This window comes from Octopus sinensis, linkage group LG17, assembly GCF_006345805.1.
Source record: "Octopus sinensis linkage group LG17, ASM634580v1, whole genome shotgun sequence".
In the NCBI taxonomy this organism is placed as follows: Eukaryota; Metazoa; Mollusca; class Cephalopoda; order Octopoda; family Octopodidae; genus Octopus; species Octopus sinensis.
The window spans coordinates 48,442,930-48,458,024 of NC_043013.1; the positions used below are offsets into that span (position 1 = coordinate 48,442,930).

General features: G+C 37.3%; 1 protein-coding gene across 2 annotated transcripts in view; it reads right to left on the reverse strand.

Moving 5' to 3' along the window:
* LOC115220893 (26S proteasome non-ATPase regulatory subunit 3) overlaps window positions 1-1,734 on the reverse strand; it is a 162,661-nt gene extending 160,927 nt beyond the window's left edge. For both annotated transcript variants that reach the window (XM_036510549.1, XM_029791090.2), the window contains exon 1: window positions 1,395-1,734. In XM_036510549.1, the coding sequence (XP_036366442.1) occupies window positions 1,395-1,521 (127 nt within the window). In that variant the 5' untranslated portion in view covers window positions 1,522-1,734. The remainder of the gene's footprint in view (window positions 1-1,394) is intronic.
* Window positions 1,735-15,095: the final 13,361 nt, after the last annotated feature.

A 15,095-nucleotide genomic window follows, 5' to 3' on the forward strand; every position in this document is an offset into this window, starting at 1 on the left:
AATAGTCTAGTTTTTGCAGAACAATTCCAATATTGCTTACAGTTTTGGTAATTGTAACTAACTTTCAAAACACTGCCTATAAAAGATGGTACGGCTAACCTTATGTCTCTCTGATATTTCTTTGCCAACCACACCTCAACTCAAAACCCCTTTAATGATTAGTCTTCCCAGTTCGTCAAAACCCTTTTATAAATGATAAGGATTTGTGCAGAGAGTGCAAAATCTGGTTTCAGCAGCATTTATTTAGAGGAGACATATCCCATCTCAGGAGAGGATGCCTGTGTTTAGATGGAACTCTCAAAGCAAAAGACCTACAAGCAAAATGAAGTTCTTTATTCTGTGCTCATGCGAGAACCATAACGCAACATTTGCACAACCATGGACCTAGCACAGCAATATTTTATCCTTCAAGATTCAATAATAAGCATGTAATGTTTATTACTGAATTTAGATAGCATCCTTTAAACTTGAGACAGACACATCTAATCTCACTCAACTTATCCTCACCTCATAATCAATCATATCCGAGCTTCTTAACTCGTTGTCCTAAATATCTAGCGTAAACAAAATAAATTGTATACACTAAATAAAGGCAACACAGAGTAATTTAGTTCCAAAGTTGCTTTCCCATTTAGAAATAAGACTTATGGTCTTCAACGACCCAAGACCAATGCCTCTCGTGAGATAAAATCTCTAGAGTTTGTAAATATTCAACAGATCCATAGAAATGGTATAAATAGCATAGGCAATTCTTGAGCAGAATTTGGTAAAATTCTTACTTTATGATGATTGCATCATTATGAAGAATTCACTATAATAAACAACTTACTCTGTACTAGAGAAAGGGGTCTGCTATTTCATCTCTCCACAGAATAATAAATTAAACAAGATCCTGTTGTAGAATTCTGAAAGTTATGGGTTTGTTCCTTCAAACAGAAGAACCAGGGACAATTATTTTAATAAGAGAATGATAAAACTGCTGGTTGGTACAACATTAGGTAACATTAGACTTGGTTCCATGCTACATTCGGTTTCAGGACTCTTGCCAATCAACAAATTACCAAAATGCGAAAAAAAAAGTTGGTAATTCCTTGATTATAAATTGTTAGTAAAAGAAGTCATCACAGATGGATTGTGTTAAGGAAATATTTGGAAAATAAATTCAACCCTTTAGTGTTCAGATTATCCTATCAAACATAATGCCATTGATTTGAATTAATCATGCATTATCTCGTATCTTCAAGAGCTTGATGGTGTAATTACCTAATGTAGAATAACATTGTAGGGTAGGTGTGAGGGCCTGGATCTGGTCATGTTTGAACATAAAACAGATGAAATATTTTGGCCAGATATGGCAGGTTTAAATAAAGAGTATGGATAATAAGGGTACTCACCTTCCAGTGTCAGTAAGTCAGGGTCTTTCTTCACTTCTTCTTTCTCCACCCCGTTCACCGCACCCGTCGTGCTACCCGGGCTCGACGCATCTTTCATCTCAACATCATTCACCACTTTCTTCACCATATTTTTTTTTTCCCTTTCTCAGCAAAAATCTGACTCGTAAATCCAATCAATTCAAAAACAGGGTTTCGATAATTGCTTCGGCTTGTACCAGAAACAAGAAAGAAAGGTCGGGTAGATCTATATATAAATATATAAGCAGATATTTGGGTGTAATTAAGAGGAATTCACGACTTAACCGGCATGACAAGCACAATTACTGAAATGGTGGTTAGACCAAAGAGCAAAACAGCAGCTGATGAACGTGATTGGCTATTATTATAATTATTACTTTAAAACAAAATACATTATTTAATATTAAACCTAAAATTCGTTCTACATTTTTCTTCGACTAATTCAATAACTTATATTAACAAAATACCATTTCGTCGAATATAAACATTATATTTTTAAGCTCTGCAGTGAATTACACTACATAGTTACGACAGAGCTGCCTGAATGTTATTCCCTTCTTTAAGCCAAACCTACGTATTTTATTTTATTAGTGCAATTTAAATTTCCCTTGAGAAACCCTGATTAAAGTATACGGGGATAATTTTGAAGTAAGGGTTTCCTCCTGTATCCTAAGTACCGAAAAAGGGTAATTTTTCAAAATTTAAAATAAACCTTTCGCATGAATGGATTCGTGCGTCTGCGGGCACGTGTTCCCCGGACGCGCGAAAACACGTTTCTTTCCGAAGGCTTTTCTAAAAGCGATCGTTCTGTCTGAAAAGCGTTTCAGACTTCACCATATCGTTTTTAAAAGCATTCCAACCGTGTCCATCCAAACGTAAGCCACCACGTCATTTTTAAAACTCGTGCCGCGTAACACAATGCAATCCAGATCACGTTGTTTGAACTATTAAGAAAAAAAATGTAGGTGCCCTACTAAGCACTGCACTCGCCCAACAAGCTAGAAATAGCAGCTAAATTCTGTGATAATATAAAAATTTCGTAGTTTAAATTAACCCACGGAGAAAAAAGCATTAAGACATAAAAATGATGATGGCAATATCTAGATCCGCACCCGGTGGAAAAAATGGAAACTAAAATGTGTAACAGTTGTAAGGCATCGTATATTGACGGAATAAGACGGAAAAAAAGCGCGCTGACAAACGGGGTTGGGGGGGGGGGGGCTCGAGAAATTCCCAGGATCAACCGTAGAGGATCATGGAAAAAAATATGTGTAACAGGTGTAAGGCATCGTATATTGAAGGAATATGACGAAAACAAAGCGCGCTGACAAACGGGGTTGGGGGGTGGGGGGCTCGAGAAATTCCCAGGATCAACCGTAGAGGATCATGGAAAAAAATATGTGTAACAGGTGTAAGGCATCGTATATTGAAGGAATATGACGAAAACAAAGCGCGCTGACAAACGGGGTGGGGGGGAGGGGGCTCGGAAAATTGCCTACGATTTAAAGAAAAATTTACCATCAATTTTCACCATTGTGTTTCTGATTCGCGACCCCATGTCGAATTTATCGATTTTTTTCAGAACTGGGGGAACTTTTCAAAATTTTCGCTGCGTTAGTTTTGAATTATGACATTGGGCTATGTGTGTGAAATGCGTTTAAAATGGTGAAAATTGATGGTAAATTTTTCTTTAAATCGTAGGCAATTTTCCGAGCCCCCGCCCCCGTTTGTCAGCGCGCTTTGTTTTCGTCATATTCCTTCAATATACGATGCCTTACAACTGTTACACATTTTCGTTTCCATTTTTCCCACCGGGTGCGGATCTAGATATTAACCACTGAAAAATTTAAAAGAAATGGGATGTCGATTATTATTTTTGTTATAGCTAACCTAGAACAATAACAACGTGGATCTCTACCTAAAACGAAAGATCGTCGAATCCTCTAGGCAGTCACTTGATCTGTTAGAAATAGCAGCTAGATCATTATGGAAACCTCTTCATGGCGTAACTTCGGTATAGGTACCGGATACATTTCAAGAAAGTGTTTTTATATATATATATATGGGGGTTAGGGGTGGGAGAAAAGGGTTTCTGTTATCTTCAGAAATGTAAACAAAGCCATACCGAAGGATCGCCGAGGATTCCTTGTTGGTTGAGAGATGGGGTGGTTGATGTTGTTTAGTTATGAGCCAATAAACTTATGGTCATAGCTGCTATTTCTAGCATGCTGTAAGACAGCAGTACATGCAGGCATATACGCAAATCGCACTTTATTGCTATTGTTGTTTAACTAGCTCCTGCAGACCCATGCTTGAAACCATTCCACACAAGAACATCATATTTATTTTTTCAGTCAGACCAAATTACCCAATGTGCCTTCAGAACAGTGGAGACATTTTGGGTTGAAATAAAAAAAATATGAGGTGGTCACATTTGGAATACGAGAAGGTCACGGTTGAAACGCATTTAAAAAAACGCACATGAATCTACGCATTCACAAGAATCAAACTGGTTCCTCTTATAACTGGGAATTTTCAGAACAGTTCTTGCGAATTTGAATTCTACACACGGGAATTCATAGGATGAAGCAAAAAAAAAAATGTGTGTTTGTAATTTAAGGGCGATTTAGCGGTGGTTTTTAGCACATCCCACGACCACCTTGATACCGTTTTCGTTTCTTTATCACTTTAACATGTAGTGATGTTTTTCAGCATCTTCCTTCTTATAAATGCATTTAATGGAATGATGATACCAAGAATGGTCCACTGCTAGGATTTAAGCAAAAAATTCAGATTCTGTATTTTAAACTCTGATTTTTATTAAAAAAAGTTCGTAAAAGAGTGGAAATTTTAGGATTTGTTGGGGGAAGGGGCTTTAAAAAGTGAATTTTTTTTTCCATTACCGTGTAAATTCCCATGTGTAGAAAACAAATTTGCAAAACTTTCTGAAAATTCAAAAAAATTGAAAAGCTATGAGGGGTTATATGAGGTGCTTAAACCAGGATTCCCACACTACAGGTTGCACCCTCTCAGGATCTTTCAATTTGGGTTACATAGCCCCAATTTTTTTATTATTATTATTATTATTAAATTCAAGAATGTAGTTTTGTGTGCAAATTAAAATCACACGCAATTTTTAGAGAAATTAATAAAAATGTTAGAAACTTTTGATTAAAATTTTTGGTAATTATACTTAGTCCAAACAGAAATCGCCAATGCTAAATATGATTTTCCACTGCAAGGACCTTGATTAGCTAGAAATAACAGTCAAGTCTCTTTCAAACCCTCTCAACTCTTACATCATGTAAAAGAAAACATTGATTAGCTGAAAGAGTTAAGGTTTGGGACTAGGGTTTAGGGTTTAGTCGTAATCTATATTTTTCCAAAAACATTTCAAAAATAAATTAAAATTAAAAAATTGGAGGTGGGAATGTGAAATTTTGAAAAGCTGTTTTGGGGGTAAAATCAGAATCTACTGTCAAAAATCCCAACTTTTTTTAATAAAAGGAAAAGGGGTAGGGTACATATTTGACATATGCATCCAAAATTTGTTTAACCCACCACATTTAAAACAAGCTGTGTGTCTTGAAACAGATCGTTACCAGTGTCGCCTTACTGGCACTCATGCCTGTGCTAGTAGGGTGCCAAGAGCACCATCTGAGCGTGATCGTTGCCAGAGCAGCCAACTGGCTTCCATACCCGTGGCACGTACAAGGGCACCATTCGAGCATGATTGTTACCAACGTCGCTTCACTGGCACTTGTGCCGGTGGCATGTGTAAAAAGATTCGAGCGAGGTCATTGCCAGTACCACCTGACTGGCATGTAAAAAGCACCCACTACACTCTCAGAGTGGTTGGCGTTAGGAAGGGCATCCAGCTGTAAAAACTCTGCCAGATCAAGACTGGAGCCTGGTGCAGCCATCTGGCTCGCCAGCCCTCAGTCAAAATCGTCCAACCCATGCTAACATGGAAAGCGGACGTTAAACGATGATGATGATGATGATGATGATGATGACTACCAACACAATGTCACTAACAAAAGTTTCTGGTTGCTTAGAAATACCAAAAATCTCAATTTTTAAAGGTTCATAAATGTTTTATTATTAATTTCTAAAAAGAAATTACTGTAAAACTACAGTTGTGTGGAATTTCTCAAAAAATATCTGCTCATATAACATAAACTATTGCAAAAAGAGAAAAAAAGCTTGATAAAATGAATAATAAAAAAAATTTTTTTAATTGCTATTTACTTCTTTCAGTCATTTGACTGTGACCATGCTGAAGCACTGGCTTTAGTCGAGCAAATCGAGCCCAGGACTTATTTTTCGTAAGCCTAGTACTAATTCTATCAGTCTCTTTTGCCGAACCACTAAGTTACGGGGACGCAAACACACCAGCATCAGTTGTCAAGCGATGTTGTGGGGACAACACAGACGCACAAACAAATACAACACGTACATATATATATATACATATATATATGTACATATATATATATATATATATATATATATATATATATATATATTGTATATATATATAGACCACCACATCATGAAAAAGATCAACACCTGATTTCAACACACCACAACTCACTTACGGATAATGAAAAAGACTACATCACCAATTTTGAACCAAAACCCAGCAACTTCTACGGCTTACCAAAATACACAAATCAAAAAACATTCAACAGGCAGTAAAAGAACAAGAAAGTGAGTACATAAAATTATTACATCCAAAAGACCTAAAACTTAGACCTATTATAGCTGGTCCAGCATGCCCTACACACCGTCTAAGCAATTTTATTGACATTGTTTTGAAACCACTATGTACTTACATACCAAGTTTCATCAGGGATGACATCGACTTCCTGTCCCATCTTCCCAAAACAACAGAAACAAATTCAGTTTTACTAAGTTTTGATGTGGTAAGCCTCTACACCAATATTCCACACGATTTAGGAATAAAGGCGATTAAATACTGGTTAGAAAAACATAGAGAAGTGATTCCCAGCAGATTCACAGTGCCATTTATATTAGACACAGTCAAGCTTATTCTAGAAAATAACACATTCTTCTTCAATGGAAAGAATTACATCCAAATTAGAGGCACGGCGATGGGAACGAGGTTTGCTCCCGTTTACGCCAACTCTGTAATGGGATACTTAGAAGAACAACTCTACCAAGAGGTGGAGGTAAACTATGGCACTGGGTTTAGAAAGTATATTGAAAAGGCATGGAAGAGATACCTAGACGACTGTTTCATAATCTGGACAGAATCTCTAAATACTCTGGAAGAGTTCAATATCCTCCTGAACAACCTACACCCATCTCTCCAATTTACAAAGGAGATGAGTAGTACCAAATTACCATTCCTGGATATAATGGTAATTAAAAAAGACACCACCATCACCACAGATATATACTATAACACACAGACACACATCAATACCTAAATTTTAAGTCGTGCCATCCACCACATACAAAACGTAACATCCCATACTGCCTAGCCAGAAGAATTTGTACTATTGTAGAAGATGCAAATATCAGGAACAAACGCCTAATAGAACTAAGAGAATTTTTGCTCAAACAAAAATACCCATCTCTACTTATAGAAAATGGCATACAGCGGGCTATAAAAATACCTATACAACAACTTAGGACAACCCAAGGAAGAGGAAAACAAGAACAAGTCATACCATTCATAGTGACACACACCCATGTCACCAGAATATCTTCAACATTGCCAAAGCAAACCTACCAATCATTGCCCAAAGTAATGAATTAAAAGACATAATCACGGATCGAGCTATGGTGCTTAGTAAAAGACAGCCTAAAAACTTGAAAACATTACTAACAAAGGCAAAATTTGACCTCAGCAACAAAGACCAAACATTCACGGTATCTAAATGCAATGATAGCCGATGTGGCACATGCCAATTCATACATACCGGTCAATATATAAACACAAAAACCGGGAAAATATTCACAAACGCGAATATGAACTGCAAAAGCAGAAATTTAATTTACTGCATCAAATGCCCAAATTGTGAAGAAATATATGTAGGTCAGACGGGAAACGCACTATTAGAACGCTCACGTGTACACCGGCAACAGATTAGAGACCCAGAGGTCCGTCAGATACCTTTGAGTAACCACCTAGCAACATGTGGTCGGAAAATATATATAATATTTCCATTCTACAAATTACACAGCCCAAGTGAAATCGAGAGGAAAATCAGAGAAAAGAATTTTATTGATAAATTCGAACCCAAGCTAAATAAGCATAATAATAATAATAATACTTAGAGGTATTACTTCCACTGCTACGACCATGACCACTAACAACAACAACAATACTAAAGGTGATCAAGACGAAGATAGCAGGAAAATTATCTTATTTAGGGTTAAAAGTTCTATTGCCACCACCATCACCACTAGCAACAATAATAAGGTGCTGACAATGATGATGATGACAATTGAAATATAAAAATATAAAAATCTCTGACAAAGGATATTTACAACATTTCTAAAAATAACCCAACAATTGCTGCTTCGGCCGGCCAGGTCAAGATACAGGACTCTTGACATGTCCAACAAAGCGTGATGCCTAAACCAATCAGCTCAACCAACCAATCAGCTTAAGTAATTGAGTGATACTACACACTGATTGGTCAGAATACAGTTTGCAAAACCTAGCACTCTGGAGCCTACCCAGCTGTATTTATAGCACAGAATCAATCATCTTGCTACAGTCAAAAATTGTGAAGCATGACTGTCAACACTACTACATGAACCCGAAGATTGCAGAATTCAATGCATGAAAGTACTAGTTCAATCAGAATGAATATTTAACATTCTACTATTTCATTTTATTTTATTCAATTATAATATATTATCTTATAATATATCATTATAAGATTGTAAATAAAACGTGAAAATCAGACAAGGTTGGAATTCTTTTTATTAATATATTCTTCTATACACAATCACACACACCCATATATATATATTCTATATTCCTATTGTGTATATGCCAACATGTCTGGAAAGCAACAAACAAAATTAACAGAATCAGAAAGAATTCTAATGGAAATTTCATCGAATTATCAACACTCATCACGATGATTGACACACAATCCTCTATTTTAAAGGAAATAGAAAAACAGTCTACAGACGGAAAACTTGGAAATGAACACATAAACTCTGAAATTAAGAATTTAGCTGAAATGATACCAACAATTATAAAATCTACAAGAGAAAGCCTACCACAACCTCCTTGGATGTCAGAAATAAACGAAAGAAATCTGGAAAAAGAGGCACACCGAAAAAGAGAAGAGATACAGAAGACATGGAAAAAACTCCTTAACATAAGAAAACAAAACTTCTGGAAGGCATATAAATGCGAAAAATATGCTGAAATACATTCGAAATGGATATCTTTAGCGGCACCCATACTTCCTCGGAAGTACCTAATTAAAGAAATTGCAGGAGAACCAGAGGAAGAAACTAAACTTCGATGGGACCTTAGTTTGATAAAATTCAGGACCGACATCTCCATTACCCTGTCTAAACAATCTCGCTACAAAGCCAAATACGAAGCTATCGATGATCAAATCAGAGATGAAATATCCAAACTAACGACCGGCAATATAGCAGAAAAAATGCGAGAACTATGGATCAGAGATATCTCAAAAGAAGAAAGCAGATCAAGAAAGTTTTGGCAGCGGAAACAATTATTTCTCGACAAATATGCTACAAACTACGGTAAAGACAACAGAGCTCCGAGAATAGCATTAAAAGTGGACAACCTCACCAACGCAACATACACCAGACACGTGGCAACATGAACACCTGTTTCACCACGAATCGAAGACGAACTACGGTAAGAACTCTTCCCATTTTGTATGCAAACACCCCAATGCACACAACAGGAACAAAAAGCACAAACAAAATAGATATTGTTTTGAACAGACCATTAGCAGTAGAAATAACAGATCATTTTCAAGACCTCAACAGAGATTACCCACAAGAAACTGGACAAAAAACCGATCTAGATCTAGAAGTAAACCCAGATCATTTCTCCAGGTGGTTAAAAACAATGCTAACAAGAAATTGAAAAGTAGCATACATAATACCAAAAACAAGACAGAAAACATAACGAAACCAAGTAAAGTACCACAACCAAAACGCAAAATTCATCAAGCAAACATCAACAGGAATATAAATCATAACCAGAAAAAAATCCATTTTTTTACGTCAGGACAACAAACACCGGAAAGAAAAAATCCAAGAGGAAACATACCCCAAACAACTGAACGTATAGATCCTAAAATAATTAATTTATCAAAAAGAGATTTTGACAATGATGAAATCCAACTTCTGTCAAAAGGACTGAAATTCACACCTACACCAACAGCCAACCACCAAGAATTAAAGGAGGATATCCAAAAATTCTGTCGAAAATTACGACTTGTAGAATTCTTCGCTAACAAAAGTAATGAGATTGATGAATCCCTAGTAAGGAATAAATCAAATTTCACCCCACCAAAAGGAAGAAATAACTACCTTGACCAATACATTGATATCCTGTCTAAATTTCCCCTTAGACGCAATACCAATGTTAGGCCAAACATTAGCAAATCAGAGATGTCTGCATGTAAACGTATACAAAACGATCAAACAATAATAATTAAACAAGCAGATAAAGGTGGTGCAATTGTTATTATGGATACCGAATACTATAAGGATTTGGTTGAAGACCAACTGAAGGATACAACCTTCTATTGTGAAATACCCGCAAATATAGACCACCACATCATGAAAAAGATCAACAACCTGATTTCAACACACCACAACTCACTTACGGATAATGAAAAAGACTACATCACCAATTTTGAACCAAAACCCAGCACTTCTACCGGCTTACCAAAATACACAAATCAAAAAACATTCAACAGGCAGTAAAAGAACAAGAAAGTGAGTACATAAAATTATTACATCCAAAAGACCTAAAACTTAGACCTATTATAGCTGGTCCAGCATGCCCTACACACCGTCTAAGCAATTTTATTGACATTGTTTTGAAACCACTATGTACTTACTATACCAAGTTTCATCAGGGATGACATCGACTTCCTGTCCCATCTTCCCAAAACAACAGAAACAAATTCAGTTTTACTAAGTTTTGATGTGGTAAGCCTCTACACCAATATTCCACACGATTTAGGAATAAAGGCGATTAAATACTGGTTAGAAAAACATAGAGAAGTGATTCCCAGCAGATTCACAGTGCCATTTATATTAGACACAGTCAAGCTTATTCTAGAAAATAACACATTCTTCTTCAATGGAAAGAATTACATCCAAATTAGAGGCACGGCGATGGGAACGAGGTTTGCTCCCGTTTACGCCAACTCTGTAATGGGATACTTAGAAGAACAACTCTACCAAGAGGTGGAGGTAAACTATGGCACTGGGTTTAGAAAGTATATTGAAAAGGCATGGAAGAGATACCTAGACGACTGTTTCATAATCTGGACAGAATCTCTAAATACTCTGGAAGAGTTCAATATCCTCCTGAACAACCTACACCCATCTCTCCAATTTACAAAGGAGATGAGTAGTACCAAATTACCATTCCTGGATATAATGGTAATTAAAAAAGACACCACCATCACACAGATATATACTATAAACACACAGACACACATCAATACCTAAATTTTAAGTCGTGCCATCCACCACATACAAAACGTAACATCCCATACTGCCTAGCCAGAAGAATTTGTACTATTGTAGAAGATGCAAATATCAGGAACAAACGCCTAATAGAACTAAGAGAATTTTTGCTCAAACAAAAATACCCATCTCTACTTATAGAAAATGGCATACAGCGGGCTATAAAAATACCTATACAACAACTTAGGACAACCCAAGGAAGAGGAAAACAAGAACAAGTCATACCATTCATAGTGACACACAACCCATGTCACCAGAATATCTTCAACATTGCCAAAGCAAACCTACCAATCATTGCCCAAAGTAATGAATTAAAAGACATAATCACGGATCGAGCTATGGTGCTTAGTAAAAGACAGCCTAAAAACTTGAAAACATTACTAACAAAGGCAAAATTTGACCTCAGCAACAAAGACCAAACATTCACGGTATCTAAATGCAATGATAGCCGATGTGGCACATGCCAATTCATACATACCGGTCAATATATAAACAAAAAACCGGGAAAATATTCACAAACGCGAATATGAACTGCAAAAGCAGAAATTTAATTTACTGCATCAAATGCCCAAATTGTGAAGAAATATATGTAGGTCAGACGGGAAACGCACTATTAGAACGCTCACGTGTACACCGGCAACAGATTAGAGACCCAGAGGTCCGTCAGATACCTTTGAGTAACCACCTAGCAACATGTGGTCGGAAAATATATATAATATTTCCATTCTACAAATTACACAGCCCAAGTGAAATCGAGAGGAAAATCAGAGAAAAGAATTTTATTGATAAATTCGAACCCAAGCTAAATAAGCAATAATAATAATAATAATACTTAGAGGTATTACTTCCACTGCTACGACCATGACCACTAACAACAACAACAATACTAAAGGTGATCAAGACGAAGATAGCAGGAAAATTATCTTATTTAGGGTTAAAAGTTCTATTGCCACCACCATCACCACTAGCAACAATAATTAAGGTGCTGACAATGATGATGATGATGACAATGAAATATAAAAATATAAAAATCTCTGACAAAGGATATTTACAACATTTCTAAAAATAACCCAACAATTGCTGCTTCGGCCAGGGTCAAGATACAGGACTCTTGACATGTCCAACAAAGCGTGATGCCTAAACCAATCAGCTCAACCAACCAATCAGCTTAAGTAATTGAGTGATACTACACACTGATTGGTCAGAATACAGTTTGCAAAACCTAGCACTCTGGAGCCTACCCAGCTGTATTTATAGCACAGAATCAATCATCTTGCTACAGTCAAAAATTGTGAAGCATGACTGTCAACACTATTACATGAACCCGAAGATTGCAGAATTCAATGCATGAAAGTACTAGTTCAATCAGAATGAATATTTAACATTCTACTATTTCATTTTATTTTATTCAATTATAATATATTATCTTATAATATATCATTATAAGATTGTAAATAAAACGTGAAAATCAGACAAGGTTGGAATTCTTTTTATTAATATATTCTTCTATACACAATCACACACACCCATATATATATATTCTATATATATATATATATATATATATATATATATATATATATATAATATATATATAATATATATATATATATATAATATATATATATATATATATATGTACATATATATATATTATATATATATATATATTATATATATATATATATATATATTATATATATAATATATATATATAAGGTTTCTTAGAAGACAACTGGAGGTTTCTAAGGGACAACCTGCTGAGAGCCACTGACCAGATCTGTGGATGGTGCAAAGTCCCCTCTCGACCCAAAATAATGTGGTGGTGGAACAATGTTGTAGACAGGGCTATTAGAGAAAAGAGACAGGCTTGGAAGACTGGAAGAATGGTGGTAGCAGGGAATCATATCAGACTGCCAAAAGAGAAGCTAGGAGACGGGTTTATTTAGCCAGAGGGGAAGCAGATAAGAAAAAATTTGCCAATGTTCTGCGCCGTGAGGACCAAAGACTTGAGGTATTTCGTGTTGCAAGACAGTGTGTGAGACAGAATCATGATGTTGTAGGAGAGAAATGTGTCCGCATGGATGATGGTTCTCTTGCACTTAATGAGGCTGCAAAGAGAGTGGTTTGGAGACGCCACTATGAAAGGTTGCTGAACAAAGAAAATGAATGGCAGAAAGAGAGTCTGCCGATTGTCGACCCAACAGAGGGACCAGAGTTGACAGTACCTTCGTAGTTAAAGCAATTAAGAGTATGAAGGCAGGGAAAGCCCCGGCCCATCAGGAATCACTGCAGAGATGCTCAAAATATCTGGCAGTGTCGGCTATAGCCTAGTCACCCGTATAGTTAACCAGGTGATACACGAAGGAGTCATACATACCCAATGACTGGTGTAGCAGCATAATAGTCAACTGCTACAAAGGTAAAGGTGACGCTCTAAATACAAATAATTACAGAGGTATCAAGTTGTATCAAGTAATGAAGGTCACAGAGAGGGTCATAGCCCAACTAATTAGAGAGAGAGTTAGTTTAGATGAGATGCAGTTTGGGTTCGTGCCAGGGAAAAGTACCACTGATACTATATTCCTGGTAAGACAGCTGCAGGAGAAATACCTAGCCAAAGATAAGCCCCTGTACCTGGCTTTCGTTGACATGGAGAAAGCCTTCGACAGGGTCCCCCGATCCCTTATCTGGTGGTCAATGAGGAGACTAGGGATAGATGAATGGTTAGTGAGAGCTGTGCAAGCCATGTACAGGGACGCTGTTAGTAAGGTGAGGGTTGGCAACGAGTACAGTGAAGAATTCCAGGTAGAGGTAGGGGTCCACCAAGGTTCAGTCCTCAGCCCCCTCCTATTATCATAGTCCTCCAGGCAATAATGGAGGAATTCAAGACAGGATACCCCTGGGAGCTCCTCTATGCTGATGACCTTGCTCTAATTGCTGAGTCACTCAGAACTGGAGGAGAAGTTTCAGGTATGGAAGCAAAGATTAGAATCGAAGGGCCTTAGAGTCAACCTAGCTAAAACCAAAGTCCTAATGAGTAGGAAGGTAGACAAATCACAAACGCCTTCAGGTAGATGGCCCTGCTCGATCTGTATAAAAGGCGTAGGAAGAAACTCTATAAGATGCACCAAGTGTAAGCTATAGACACATAAGAGGTGCAGCAATGTCAAAGGAAGGCTAACTAGGAAGATAGTTTTTGGCTGTGGCAGATGCTCAGGAGCAATAAACACTGAAAATGTGACCAACTTCCACCACATTCCAGGAAGAAAAACTAGAAATAGTTGATAGCTTCCGTTACCTAGGTGACCAAGTCAGTAGCGGGGGCGGGTGTGCTGAAAGTGTAACTGCTAGAGTAAGAATAGCCGGGGCAAAGTTCAGAGAGCTCTTACCTCTGCTGGTGACAAAAGGCCTCTCGCTCAGAGTAAAAGGTAGACTATGACACATGTGTATGAACAGCCATGCTACATGGCAGTGAAACATGGGCCGTGACTGCTGAGGATATGCATAAGCTCGTAAGAAATGAAGCCAGTATGCTCCGATGGATGTGTAATGTCAGTGTTCATACTCAACAGAGTGTAAGTACTTTGAGAGAAAAGTTGGACCTAAGAAGCATCAGTTGTGGTGTGCAAGAGAGACATTTGCACTGGTATGGTCATGTGGCGAGAATGGATTAAGATAGTTGTGTGAAAAAGTGCTACGTCCTAGCGGTTGAGGGGACCTGTGGAAGAGGTAGACCCAGGAAAACCTGGGATGAGGTGGTGAAGCACGACCTTCGAACTTTAGGTCTCACCGAGAAAATGACTAGCGACCGAGACCTTTGGAAGTATGCTGTGTGTGAGAAGACCTGGCAGGACAAGTGAGACCATAACCCGTGGCCTCTACCTGGGATGTAGCCAGTCCACTTATGCATACCTTTCCTTCTTGGGACACAAAACTCTT